Source organism: Falco rusticolus, chromosome W (genome assembly GCF_015220075.1).
Source record: "Falco rusticolus isolate bFalRus1 chromosome W, bFalRus1.pri, whole genome shotgun sequence".
Taxonomy (NCBI): Eukaryota; Metazoa; Chordata; class Aves; order Falconiformes; family Falconidae; genus Falco; species Falco rusticolus.
In genome coordinates this window covers 12,149,681-12,164,779 of record NC_051209.1, presented here as the reverse complement: position 1 = coordinate 12,164,779, position 15,099 = coordinate 12,149,681, and the positions used below count along the sequence as shown (strand labels likewise).

General features: G+C 35.3%; 1 protein-coding gene across 1 annotated transcript in view; it reads left to right on the top strand.

Annotated features, from left to right (window-relative positions):
* LOC119140703 (transportin-1-like) overlaps positions 1-14,774 on the top strand; it is a 57,715-nt gene extending 42,941 nt beyond the window's left edge. The window contains exons 15-24 of the mRNA XM_037372239.1: positions 626-733; positions 946-1,104; positions 1,201-1,288; positions 2,411-2,509; positions 2,777-2,872; positions 5,716-5,791; positions 6,596-6,695; positions 8,826-8,900; positions 11,924-11,987; positions 13,131-14,774. Coding sequence (XP_037228136.1) covers positions 626-733; positions 946-1,104; positions 1,201-1,288; positions 2,411-2,509; positions 2,777-2,872; positions 5,716-5,791; positions 6,596-6,695; positions 8,826-8,900; positions 11,924-11,987; positions 13,131-13,303 — 1,038 coding nt within the window. The 3' untranslated portion in view covers positions 13,304-14,774. The remainder of the gene's footprint in view (positions 1-625; positions 734-945; positions 1,105-1,200; positions 1,289-2,410; positions 2,510-2,776; positions 2,873-5,715; positions 5,792-6,595; positions 6,696-8,825; positions 8,901-11,923; positions 11,988-13,130) is intronic.
* Positions 14,775-15,099: the final 325 nt, after the last annotated feature.

Sequence of the window (15,099 nt, the reverse complement as noted above, 5' to 3'; positions counted from 1 at the left end):
TTGTGACTAAGGAAATGTCATTAGGTTTAGCAGAAATCTCTTAGGTTTTAGGGTTTTTTTTCCTGCTACTCTTGAGTGTTTTCTTTCAGATTATTTAAAAAAAAAAAAAGTTCTATCCCCCTATTGTTCTTGTCTTTTCTCCTCACTCTCCCTTCATCCCTCTTTTAAAACTATTATCAGACAGGCTGAAGGTATGAACCAGACCATGTAGTCTATTCTCTGTACTTTCCAAGTGTAATGCAGGGAAACACTTCTAGAGAAATTAGTTTTGTAACTCTTGGGTAATGTTAGGGCTTGTACACAGTCAGGATACTGAAGTTTAGTATAAGTTCTAGCTGAATTATAGTAACTGTCTTCATATGAAATTTCTTGGCCACCTCTAAGAAGATGCTGCTTCTGCAAAATTTTCTCAAGTGACATACACAGGAGAGAGTAACAATTAGCTGACAGTTGCCTTGGCTCAGCTAATCGGTACTGCCTTTCTAGGTTGTTTTTACTTAATCAGTTACTTGTGGGTATACTTAAAATACTTCTAATTCACCTCTCCCAAGTAAAAGGCACTTCGGGGGTTGAGGAAAGTTAGTGTGTGTGTATCTCATTTGTTTGTTTATTTGTTTTATTTCAGTGCCTGTCATCAGTTGCTACTGCCTTGCAATCTGGCTTTCTTCCATACTGTGAACCTGTGTACCAGCGTTGTGTAAATCTGGTTCAGAAGACTCTTGCACAAGCCATGGTATTTTTCTATTGCTATTCTGATGTTTTCAGAATATCTCCTTATACCAGTGTATTAACTATGTAAAGTTATGGGTCTGCAGGGAGATTTATAGTATTAACCACTGAATATTTAAATGAAGCTGCAGTTCTGAAACTAATTTTTTTTACTTTTATGCATAGCCCTGAGAATATCTAATACTCATTTTGAAAATGCGTACTTATTTATTGCAGTTGCATAATGCTCAGCCAGACCAATATGAGGCTCCAGATAAAGATTTCATGATTGTGGCTCTTGACTTACTCAGTGGTTTAGCTGAAGGACTTGGAGGCAACATTGAACAGCTGGTGGCTTGCAGTAATATCCTGACATTAATGTACCAATGCATGCAGGTGAGATGAGTAACCTGTTTAATCCAAGGATTTTCGTTCTTAAGAGAATCAGAAACACTTCTAGAATTGTCAGATTTTTTTTCTTCCTCTCTTTAGGATAAAATGCCTGAGGTACGGCAGAGTTCTTTTGCATTGTTAGGTGATCTGACAAAGGCGTGTTTTCAGCACGTTAAGCCTTGCATCGGTATGTTTCTTTTATATATTAAATAATTAACATGTTTTACAAACTGATAAGAGGCTGGTTTAGCCATTGTTAAGTTCCCTTTTCTGTGCCTTGCCTTGTCATGGTGTTGTAAGTTTTCATTTTCCTTCATTAGTAAGGGTCTGTAGTCTTTTTTTTCCTTCAAACTGTGTGTTTAAGACATGTTGTTCTTTTTGTAGACAGTGTAAAAGTTCATTTTACTTCTTGATTTTGATAATGTAACATGCTTCCTGTTGAGCTGGAATACAGCTAAACAGATGTACTTAGACTTCAATTAGAACAGCTGCTTTCTTTGATAAACTTTTTAATTTGTAGCTTTTTTTGTTCTACTAGTATCTATTGTTGCATATTATTTATATATATTGAAATTAGAAAACTTGGCTAGAGGGTAGGTTTTGGGGTTTTTTTTGTTGTTTTGTTTTTAATTTTAGTAGGGAAGTAGCATTAGTTATACACTCCCACATTATTCACTGTCTTTTCCTTCAGATACTCTTGAAGATACACTTAACTTAGCAAATGAATGCTTGAATAGGCTTGGAATTTAAAATTTATTTGGCAGATGTTATAATCTGTCACTGTGACTAATATTTTATTAAAATTTAATCAAGGCTCTGATTTTCTTTCTAGACTTCATTTTTGTTGGCTGTTGGGGTTTTTTTGGGGGGGGGGGTTGGTGGATTTTGTTTTTGTTGTTGGGGTTGTTTGGGGGTGTGTGTTTGGGGTTTTTTTGTTTGCTTTTGTTTAGTTGTTTTTTAGCACAGATGAATACATAGTTATCCAGGTGTGGGGTTTTTTCCCCTACCCCCAGGAAGGGGAGAAAAAAGGTTTCTAAAGTTACATAAAGGTAATTAGAAATTACTATTAGAAATATTTTTAAATCGTAGTTTGAAAAGATTTGTGTTGATCTGCTTAGGTTTTAAAATCCAGGTTAATCTGATATATAGCATAAATACAACTCTTGTAAAGCATTACACCTGAATTAACAAGAATTTAAATAAGCTTACACAATGTTTTAAAACCTTTTGTTCCCTCCCCATGATCTTACACTAATGGGACAAGATGGTTGTATTGTGTAATGAGAATTTAAAATGTTGTACTTTATAGCTGATTTCATGCCCATTTTGGGAACCAACCTAAACCCTGAATACATTTCTGTGTGTAACAATGCCACCTGGGCAATTGGAGAAATCTCCATCCAGATGGGTAAGACTTTTAATATTTTTTTTTTTTTTTTTTTTTTTTGCACATTTACAATGGTTTGTCTGGGTGGTGGTTTTAGGGGGTTGTTCTTAGGTTGGTGGGGGTTTTTTGTTTGGTTTTTTGTTGTTTGTTTTAGTGATACTTTCATGTTAAAATTTAATTTAAATTTTATATTCTTGTCCTTGACAGTAAGTTAAATGTACCAGTTTTAAATAGATTATGTATATTAATGATCATTTTCTTCTGAATGTTTCTTTTTGGCTGTTTCAGGTATAGAGATGCAGCCTTATATTCCAATGGTGTTGCACCAGCTTGTAGAAATAATTAACAGACCCAACACACCAAAGACATTGTTAGAGAACACAGGTACCCAAAAACTGAACCATTCATGGTGAAGGGAATTAGTTATTATTTTTTAATAAGGATTAAAAAAATTGCATAGGAGTTATTTTATTGCTATGTATTTGGCTTTTGTAAGCAAAACCAACTTGTTTTGCAAAAGCTCTTACAAGTCTGTCTTGTAGCAAAGCATCTATCATATCTAGATTATTAAAGTTATTGATTTCACACCTTTATAACATTTAATATTTATTCATGATCTATTTAAGTATTCTTCTAATTTTATTTATGTATACAATATGACAAATGTATGCAATAGCACTTAAAGACTTATTGGCTTTACACTGATTTTAATATGCATGTACTGTATATATATGCCTAGTGTTTGAAACAAATGTAATTGGCATATATAAAATGAATAATGATCTCTGAATTGACAAAAAATGCACTTATTTTTTTAAGATAAATTTGTAATAATATGCACAGAAATTTAGATCTCTGATGGCAGTTTTACCACAACACAACTAAAAATTACATATAACTTCTGTTACCTGGTCACTTAAATGCAAATTTCTGAAAAAAAGTCTAATAGTGGCATGCACACTTTTGTTCTGGCTAGCAGTTTTGCTGTCCAAATTGGGAGCAGTCCCCAAATTGGAATTTCTGAGGCTTGTTTCTTTTGCCTTTATAGAGGGCATTTTCTGGTATGAAGAGCACCTTCCATACTTCAGCAAATCTTTAATAATCTAACAGGTTTCTGGTTTACAATTTTACTAATTGAGAATCTTTTGACTTTTTTCTGTTGGAAAACTGGTAAGAAAAATAATGGTTTAGTCATTATACTTGACATAATTCTGAAAATTATGCAAATTCAGTGCTACAATTAGAGATATTTTTTTTTTTTTTAGTTAAATATAAGATAAATTGAAGAGTGGTTTCTTTCAGTGCCTATTTTTTCTTCAGTACTCTCTACGCCTCACTCCCTCATTTAGTATGGAAGGTGAACTTGAAGGAAAAATTGCCTAGTTGTCTGGCATATTATAGATACTGCTTTTTGAAAATATAATTTTGGAGCAAATAACTACCTGCTATGAAATACACCATAGAATAGTATAGTAATATAAATTTTCTTTCCCCCTGCCCCAACCCCCTTTGTCTGCACTGATGGATGTGTAATACCTGTAACTGAGAAGCATCCAATACTTAAAAGTTTGCTTCCATCGCTGCTAAGAGAATTTTTTTGAAGCATCCAAACACTGATTTATATATTTGGGGGGGGGGGGGGGGGGGTAGGGTTGTTCGGGTTTGTGGGGTTTTTTTAGTATCTTAATAGTTACTTTAAATGCGGATGCATAACTGCAAATAAACGTTGAGTGTGGTGTATATAAGTTTGTTGTGGGATATTGTGCTGCATGCCGTTGGTACATGCAAGAGTATTAATGTTTTCTGCTTTTGGTTGTTATGTAATGAGCTATAAAAACACTTATATGGAAACATACGAGACTACCTTAAGTAAAAGTAGTTGCATAGGAAATAATGAGTACATGCCAAAAAGTTAAGCTCTGACAGAAATTACTATTCCTTGTACAGACTATAGCTGTGAGAACTTAACAGATAAACCTTAAAAGTGTATTTTCACTTGAAAGTAGCACTTCAAATGCAGTTTTAGAAGTTAGATCTGCTGAAAAATTAGAGACACTGCATATTGAATTTGAGTAATGTCTGGGCAAAATAGTACATTACCAGTGAGCCACAGCTTTTGTGGAATTAATAAGTTTCAAACTGCTAGTATATCCTACACTAAACTTATTGGAGAAAGCATCATCTGCTTTATTGCATGTTTCATGAAACTGTTCACAAATGCCTGTTAATTACTGTTGCATAGTACGTCCCTTGAACATAGGTTTCCTTTCTCTGCTTCATATAAATCTGCTGGATTTTAGTATTATTCATGTATTTTGCTTCAAATAATCCTGATACATTATTCCCCACCTTCTCCTTTTTCTAAAGATTAATCTTTTGTGAGTTGAGCAAGCACCATTAAAACACACATTTGCATGATGACATTTTCTTCAGTCTGTTCCTCAGAACAAAGGACCAAACTACCTAACTGTCCATAGAAGCAGTTTTGCTTTTCAAGTTTCCTTTATGATTTTGTATCAGAAGTCAGATTCTTTACAACTTTTATGAGGAAGCCTTTTCTGAACAGGAGAAATATTGAGATTAAAGAATTAATTTTCTGCAGTCAGTTGCTGTGAGTTAGCAACCACTTCAAATTCTCTACAAGATTATGAAGAAAACAAATATTTGGTGCTCTCTGAGAAGTGTTTCATCTATTTAGTGTTTATTAGACAGACCACAATATATTCAATGTAAAAGTATTATTAATGTATTTTTACTGATAGATAGTAGTAGGCCTATTAAAATCTTTAATTCAAACTATTGAAAAAATGTTTATGAGTACTTGATACTTTAATTCCTTTCTGTCAAGAGTATCCATAATTAGTACTTTTTATTAAAAACTTTGAAGTATATGGTAGATAAATTTACTGTAAGAGATGATTCTGAAGAGGGCAGAATGACTGCTTATATCGGGAAGCCTTTGGATTTTAAATTGTGTTTTTTGGTGTTCTCTCATTTTCCTTAATTTTTCTTTTACCCTGGAGAGTATACCGTATATGTTGCTGCCTCTTATTTAGGGGGTGGTAATAAACAGCACTGGTGAAATCTTATGTTTACTATCATACGCAGATTCTGTTGGCTTCTGTTTCTGAGTTATTTGTTGTTTTTTATTTTTTTCTCCTCCCCCCTCATTTGCTCATGTCTTGGTTGGCGTTTGGTGGTGTATAACCGTGATTGCATTACCTTAGCAATAACAATTGGTCGTCTTGGTTACGTTTGTCCTCAAGAGGTGGCCCCCATGCTACAGCAGTTTATAAGACCCTGGTGTGTATTATTCAATCTTTTTTTTTTTTAATTCATCTTTCCCCCCTTTCCCCCCTTTCCCCCCTTTCCCCCCTTTCCCCCCTTTTCCCCCTTTTGATATATTTTTCAGTTGGTTACAAAATCTCAATCCTTAATCATTGCCAACCATGTGACTAATCTTGTCCTATCAGGTTTGTGAGTTTTTAGTAGCACTGTCATCTATTCTTTGTTGTGGCTAACGACTAATTTATGCATGGGATAAGATTGTCACATGCTTGCGTGTTAAAGCTTGACTACAAAAAAGCATTTTAAAATCCTCCAGAATGATAAAACAACGCATGCAAATACTATAAAATTTAAACTGTGCATTACTTTATTTAAAATTCAGTCTGAGGCTTGAATTGCTGTAAAGAATGTTTCTAGACTTGTTATACATAAAATAACTTGCTTGATGCTGTAAAAAATAACTGTTCTATAAGTGGTATTTGACATAATTCATACTGTGAAAGTATTATATGTTCTGCTTCTAATAATGATAGTTTCTATAAATATTTCATATACATGTTTCTTTTGTATTTAATGGAATACAAATCACACTTTCTATCTGTATATAGTGCAACAGGAAAGCAAGATTCTGGAGATGATACCTAATGGGAGTATACTAGTAAAGACTGTGTGCAACAAGTATCTTTCTAAGTGTCCAAAACAGTGTTTCAGATAAGATTATCAGTGTGACTTATTCCATCAAATACTGTAATCTAGTTCTGACCTGACTGAATGAAAAAGTAATAGAATTACTAAATCGTTTGTTCTCCAACTTACTAGGTGTACCTCTCTGCGAAACATAAGAGACAATGAAGAAAAGGATTCGGCATTCCGTGGGATATGTACCATGATCTCAGTCAACCCCAGTGGAGTAGTCCAAGTAAGATACATGAATAGATCTTAACTTTTTTGTTTTCTTTACTCGTGACATTTAGTGGAAGCTATATATGGAGTATGAAAAAGTTTAGTTTTATGTTAATTCCCTGTAGTACATGCTATAGTTGGGTTTTTTTATGTCAAGGAGGCCAAAATGTTTATATTTCAAATTATACATATCATGATACTTCAGGATTTCTGCCTCAGTAATTATCACTTATGGAAAGGACGTTACTGTTAAATTCATTTTTTGCCTTTTACTTACAAGGAACATGTAAATAATGATCTTTGATTAACTGTATTTTGATACTTTTGACAGTCTTTTTTTATGTTGAGGATATGTATGAAAATCCAAGGCAAAAGTTACATCATGGTTTAACCCCGGCCAGCAACCAAGCACCACGCAGCCACTTGCTCACTCCCCCCTCACCCAGAGGGATGGGGAGGAGAATTGGAAAGGAATTTAAAACTCAAGGGTTCAGTTTAGAACAATTTAATAGGTAAAGCAAAAGCTGCACATGCAAGCAAAGCAAAACAAGGAATTCATTCACTAATTCCCATGGACAGGCAGGTGTTCAACCATCTCCAGGAAAGCAGGGCTCCATCACGCGTAACGGTTACTTGGGAAGACAAACACCATGAGGCCGAATATCCCTCTCCCCCCCCCCCCCCTCTTTCCCCAGTTTATATACTCAGCATGACGTCATATGGTATGGAATACCTCTTTGGCTAGCTTGGGTCACCTGTCCTGGCTGTGTCCCCTCTCAGTTTCCCGTGTCCCTCCAGCCCTCTCACTGGCAGGGCCCAAGGAACTGAAAAGTCCTTGATTTAGTATAAATGTTACCCAGCAACAACTAAAACTGTCGATGTCCTATCAACATTGTTCTCACACCAAATCCAAAACACAGCACTGTACAAGCTACTACGAAGAAAACTAACTATCCCAACTGAAACCAGGACAAGTTGACATACTAAACCTATTTTTCAGATGCAATCTAGGTTTTTTAAAAAAGAGAACAAAAACAATAACCACCCCTTCATTCTTAAAACTTGGGTAGAGAAGATTCTCTTTCAACTCAAGATATAGTGCTTACATCAGAGGTCCTCAAACTTTTTAACCAGGGGGCCGGCGCGTGGATGAAGGGGCAGGCAGTCATCTGCGGCTGCTTGGTTTCCCCCCCCAACCCCCAGCGGGGGGGGGGGCGGGGGGGTTCTGTAAATATCGGGGGGCGGATTGAGGACCCTGGGGGGCTGTATCCAGCCCGTGGGCCATAGTTTGAGGACCCCTGGCTTAAATAGTCAATATGACAAGATGCATCTCTTTAAAATAAATGGTACATCTCAAGAATAGAATATGACTTACTCTTTAGTCTCTGCAGCTCCTAATATTTTTTAAGAGGAAAACAAAGGCTAATTTCCCTCTCCTCTGCCTAGAATCCTTTCCCCTGAAACACAAGAATTAGGCCTCTATCTTGCTTCAAATTTTTCAGTTCATTTCACTAATCCCTTATTTTGTTTTTAGCATTTCCCTCTTCTACTGTCCATATGTTCTTTCACATAGCTTAAAGAGAGGGAGTAATTAAGGACTTTCTTCATTATCCCAGCTCTCTTATATAGTTTTCCTCAGTTCCTATTGAAAATCATGTGCATTATCAACTTTAAGACATCAGTCTTAAGCATTAATGGTGTAGGAGGAGGTAATGCGTGACAGCAGATGAATTAAACGTAGGGATTTTGGAGTGGCTTTAGTTTTGAACCTGTATGATAAACATTCTGTGTATCCCAGAAACAACTTCTGGCTCTGCTTAAAGAAGTAAAACAGATTTTTTCCCAACTGGAAATACATGTTAGTGAGTTGTGAGTATGGTCTTGAGTTTGTCGATTGTTAAGATGATTGGTTCTCAAACTTGGTATGTGTACTGAAGGAATTAGTTAAACAAGTGTGGTGTGGGAGGGGAAGAGGTGTTTGATTTCTGTTTTTTTAACTGTACTTTTATTTAATCAAAAACCTGAAAAATCAAAGCTATTCCTACACTCAGCTATTTCTATTTCCATACACTTAAACAAACATCAAGCATTGTTTTCAGACCTATAAATTGAGGTTTCTAACCTATGTGATTGTTTAATCTTATAGGACTTTATTTTTTTTTGTGATGCTGTTGCATCATGGATTAGCCCAAAAGACGATCTGCGGGACATGTTCTGTAAGGTAATGTTTCTAGCATGACAGTATATCTGAACTGTGGTAGTTCTGGATCTTTTGTTTCTTTCTTGCTTTCTGTTTCCACTGTTAGCACTTACTGTATTTGTGGTCATGAAGGCTTTCTTGTGATGTCATAAACTTTCAGACAAAACATCATAAAAATCTGAAGTTTTTTTACCTATATTTTCTTATATGCTTTCAGGTTATTCCAAAAATTCTTTTTAACAGTGTTGAAAAGCTCACTTGAGATCTTATTAGAAATGATATTCATCTTCAGAGAGCTTTTCATAATGTCCAGCCTACTCCATTTTGACTGCATTTGGAAGAACAGGGCTTTTTGTACCACATATAAGACATTTTTTCTGGGTTGTTTTTTTTTTTCTTTCCAGAACATGAGATCTGTGCGGTTCAAGACTCCCCCCCCTCCCTGATGCCTACTTTTTTTAGAGATATCTAGAAAATTGCAAATGAAAAATCTTCCAGTGCTAATCTGATATCCTGATCTGTTTATCTTGCTTCAGCTGTAAATAAAGTTTTTTTGGGATTGCTTAACCCTCCTCAGAATTCCTCTTAGATAAGCAAGTCATCAAGAAACCAATGTATAGGGATAGCCAAGAATGCATTCCTAGACAAAGTGTCAATAGATTTATAGATTTTAAGCAAAAGGACTGTTTGCCTTGTGTAAAATAAACAAAAACCAACCAAACAAAAAAACCCACCCAGAATGTAATATATTGTGTTTTGGCACTACTGTCTTAGGTTAACAACCAGAACAAAATAAACTTATTTCTGTTTCATGAACAGATGCTGTTACTGTTCAGTAGCGTGGCTCCCCTCATATGTTGTAAAGTGAAATTTCTATTTTTAGGAAGGATGTATATCAAGATTTAATGGTCCACTTAAAGCTGAAATGGAGCATATTTCTAAGTATGTACTTAGATCATGGGTCAGTATTAGCACTTTCTCTTCAAGTAGTGCCAAGTGTTCACATCAGAACAGAAGCTGGAACTCTTGAATCCCATCTTGAGGAGCAAAGACAAAAATTTTGTCCTAGTTAGGAGAGGCTTCAAAGGAACATCAGGGTCAGGAGATGCATGGCTGTGAGTATCCATCAGCAGAAGGAAACAGGAAATACAAGCTTAACAGAAAGTCCAGGAATACTGTCTGTGATGAGTCCAAAGCAGTTTCAGTACATGTTTCTGTCCTGGTCCTTCAGCTTTTCAGTACTTGCTTCAATAAGCTATGCTCCTCTTGTTCAAATTTTTTCCAGGATATCCATGTGGGATCTAATATGTTCAAACTATACAAAGTGTTTCTTGATTGCTTGGTGTACGGACATCCTTGCTTTTTAAAGTGCATTCTTTTGTGCTTTTTGCCATGCAAGAAAGGAGACAGCTTTTTTCAAGTAATGGCGTGCAAATTTTTTAGATTACTTCCTCACTGGAGTGAGTTTTTATGCTAGCTGAATACACGATTACTGTAGTCCAGTTGCATGTTTTTCCAGCAATAATTATGTCTTTTAGGAACAATGGGGAAAAACTTTATGTAGTCCCATGAAGTCTTTTTCTTGCTAGTGGATTGTGCAATGTTTGGGTTTTGGGGTGCGTTGGTTTTTGGAGCACTAGAGCTGAGAGAGAAAATACCCCTTCCAAAAGCACAGGTAGATGAACTGTCAGTGTTGAGATCTGATAAATACACTAAGAATTGTATCATGTTTTATAAAAGCAAGATATCTGAAGACTGTAGCTGAAGCTCACTTGCTAAAACTGTACTGCAAGTGTTCCTTTTGTTGCACCTGAACATTCTTACATAATTATTTTTTTTTGGTAGTTTCTTGGCAGCTGGCTAATAAGACTCTTTGGGTTAGAGAGGGGTGAATCTGCCTGTGAAAGGTCTCTTTCAGAGAGAAAAGCAATAAGTTAACTGGTGATGCTGTAATGTTGTTATTGCTACATGCTATTTAAGAACACCTCTGCTTGAGAAAGCTGTGTTGAGGGTGAACTCGGTGCCATGAGCTTCAACTTTGACATTGCCTTTTTTTGTGAGGTTGTTTTCCTGACAGACTGTTCCACAATTCAGTATCCTTGAGTTTAAAAAGAAAAACAAACCAAAATTTGAGACACACTGCATTCCTTTCTATTGGGAGGAGCCACTTCATCTGACTTTGTTCTTTCATGTTTGCCTTTTAACCTGCTGTTTTCAGGCTAAAATACTAAGACCTTTTTGACAGTACCATTCAGTTTTCATAGTTTTCAGTTAATTTATTACATTGGAGGGTCCTGTAGAAATCTCCCCCCTCCCCTCTTATGCCAGCTTTTGACTGCTGTGGATCCCTGTTCTTTCATAACACAAAAGATTTTAATAGCTTCCTTTTTAGTAATAGTTGTTTACAGGTTCCAAGGAAAAAACACAGCTCTTGCAGGATGTTTTTATATTTGCTTAAAATTGACAGGCATTCATTCTGTTAAATGCCGGTGGTGGTTCTGGCTCAGCTTTCCTACCAAAACATATTACGTGGGTTTTTTGGAGGGAAAAAAAAAAGTTAATGCAGTAATGTTAACATATAAACTGTAATTGACAAAATGTTTACCATTCTGAAATGGCCTAACTCTAGCTTTTAAGTCACCATAGTCAATAAAAATACATACATACACATATGTATATTTATATAGAATATAATATATATTTATGTATTTCATACTAATTTGTGTGGGTAGCTATACTCTATGTCACCCTTAACTGAAATATTGTGGTTTTTTTCTTTTAAGATAGACATTATTAGGCTTCCTTTGTTTCTTAGTAACACTTAAATATTTAACTGGAGAATTCAAATGGACAGATGCACAATCCAGCAATTTGTGATTTACTGCATATGTTGCTAGTAAATAATGATTGTGTATCTGCTGTTTAATGATTATCTTGACACACACCCCCACCACCCCCCTTGTAGATTCTTCATGGATTTAAAAATCAAGTTGGGGATGAGAATTGGAGGCGCTTCTCTGACCAGTTTCCTCTTCCCTTAAAAGAGCGCCTTGCAGCTTACTACGGAGTTTAACCTTATGCACTGTAACTGCAGTCCCATAATTAGAGGTAAGCACACGAATTTTCCTTGCTTAACAGAGCTGTATAACAGACTTCCTTCCTGTTTACATTATATGAAACAATTAATTCACTAGACTAAAATTTTTTAGATATGCTGGAACAGATATCTTTCCTTCCTATAAGAAGAAAAAAGCCTCTGCTGACTGTAGAGCTTGACATTTTGCAGAGGCTGATGTGTTTTATGCACCAATTCAGAATTGTTACAGTTCTGTCAAGAGAATGATTCAACTTCAGCAAAGAACACTGACTGTGCATTCTAGAATACTTGTATTCTTATACCACCTTGCTCTGTATGCTGTTTGTGTACACTATAAAAAGCAAAGTTCTTGTATGTAAAGTAGTGCGATACTGTGAAGAGATTATTATATTACCCCCAAAAAAGGGCAAATTAAGTTTATTCCTTCAATCTTTATATAAATTTGATACTTTTTCTAGAATTTTTATATTGAAATTATGGGAGTGAATATTGCAATTCTGTTTTATTGTTGAATGGACAACTATTAAAAGTCAGCCTAAGATTTGTCAGTCAGTGACATAAGAAACTGAATTACATTTTTATCTGAACAATGGATTAAAAATAAACCAATGTCAAACTTTTATACATTTATAAATTAGGGCATTTTAGTTCTGAAATAAGTGGATTTTTTCATCCTAATGAAGAGGAATCCAAAGTGGTAAAGCTGTCAATTATCCTCAGTTTGTACTGAGGAGACACTATGGCTATCTTTTTTAATCCACCTAAAAATGACATTGTTAGGTCAGTAGAAGGTATGTTTAATATTCTTTCTCAATGTCATAACTACCTCATAATCTTGTACTAAAAAGGCAAAAGCTTGTTAGAATATAAAGGACTGCTTTTATCTTAAATCTAAGCTTAGCCACAGCAGTGGAACTGTCAGTGTAGCTTTAAAGTATATGGTGGTGTTACATGAATAATAATTTATCTGGTGTAAATGGGTTCTTTTCTTAAACAGACTTAAAAAAGAAAATCTAGACATAAGTTCATTTTTAAGTTAAAGGTTGGCACCTTACCACTTAAAAAAGGCAAACAAGCTCTTTGTTTATGCACTGATCTGTCAGTTAAGGTTCAAGGTAAGATTTAACTCTATACTTCTATCTTTTCTTTTTCAGGTCCTTCAGTCTGGGAGACTATGAGGGAGCCTCTGCACCCAGGGAAAATGTTACCCTTTACTGGGGGGAAGGGTAAACCAGTAGGGAATACAGTACAATCCCAACCCTACTGGGAGGGGCGGGAGGGAGGTGTTGCCATCGCTGTATTAAGTCGATGTTGGGAAATGTTTTAACATCTGGAGCCTTTGTGGGTGGAAATCTGTCTCCTATTACAACTCTGCACTGGATGGGAAGAAGAAAACAAAAATCTATTAACAAAACAGTACATTCTGGACTATTGTGGGGAATTGTACCAAAATAAGAACAATATAATTGAACCATAGGAACATGTAAAGAGGAAAACTATTTTGCGCACAATAAAGGAAACCTAAGAATAGGGGTCAAAAACAGTAAAAGGCTTTCTTTTTTCTTTTATGGTTTGTTTTTTGGTTGGCTTGTTTGTGGTTTTTTTTTTAAGGGTTTTCTACATTATTTCATCCTGCTTGATGGGATTCCTAGGTAATTTGCATGTTAATGAATAACTAAACAAATGAAGTTAGTACAGTTAAAATGCAGCTTGTGTCTCTATTAGGAGCAGACACTTGCAGTGTACAATATAGAAACCCCATCATAAATTAATAAAGGTTAATGTAGACAAAATGAAGCAACCTGCAAGCTGGCAAATTAGTTGCTCCTTTCATTTTTGGGGTAAGGGGAGTAACACTTCAAAGGAAAGATTGACATCTTAATTTTTTACGTTTAAAAAAAATTAAAGTAGCAGATATGATTTGGCTATTGTACTTAATTAGATTTAATTTCTAGAGTAAGGCATTATTCTTAATGTGCAGCTTAAGGTTCAGGCATTCATTCTGGCTCATAGCGATCAGAAGTAATTTAAATTAGTGGGAAAGTAGCATGCTTGCATCACATAGAATGAAATTGGTATACATTTACCTACGTTGCACCAGTCTTGTGCTGCAGTTTACCAATTCAATATAGCCCTGCATTTAAAATTCCTTTTCTGAGATTCTGTGGATCTTATTTTTCTTAAGAAAATAGCTATAAAGTACTGTAGTTAACAATTAGGCCTTGAAATACATTTTTAGGCTCTGTTAAGATTGATAGTGTATTGTGTGTAACCTGCACAATGTGGAAAGCTAATATAACTACAAAATATTTGCCTCTGTGCTGCCAGTGTGATGTGCTTTCTGCATGGTTATATACTAGTGATTTTTAGCAGAATCTCTAAAAATGAGTTACATGGTAAGACCTGTTAAAAGCTGCATAAATGTTAGTTGGCACGTAAAGATAGTTGTAGAAGTTGATGACGTGATTGCTATATTTGTGTTTATTCCCACTCAATGTGTATTACCTTTTATGCTTTCTTTTTGTTCACAGCATGATCTTGGAGATGTTTAAGTTAATGGATGTAATGCAGGGTATCTGCAATGTATCAGCACATGTTGGTGGCCCTGTGTGATGTAGTTAAATGCACAAGGGTGCAAGTTTAAAGCTACGGAGTGAAAGTTGATTTGGATCCTCTTCATTTCATTTGTTTAGCTTTTCTGTTGATGGGGTTTTGGTTTTTTTTGGTTTGGGTTTTTTTTTTCTTCTCTCTACTTACTTGTATTCCTGTGAATAAATTCTTATTAAGTTAACCCTTTACTTTTCTTTTCATGTGTATTTTCTTATGTACTGTAAATGTGAAATCCTAACTGGTACACTTGATCTTGTGTTCATCTGGAAGTAGCAAGTCTTTATTATTTTAGATTGCCTAAAGAGTATCTCATGATGATAAAGGAAAATGGAGAGATTTTAAACTGCTGGTCAGAGGTGTGAAGCTGCACCTTTCCATTTTTTGAGTGCTGCATAATTAACCTGAAAAACAAAACTAAGTCATAACAGCCTTTTTATAGATTTAGTTTCTCACCGTTACATTGCAAAATTGGATATTGAATAACAGTTTGGGGGTTTTTTGGTGTTCTGTGGT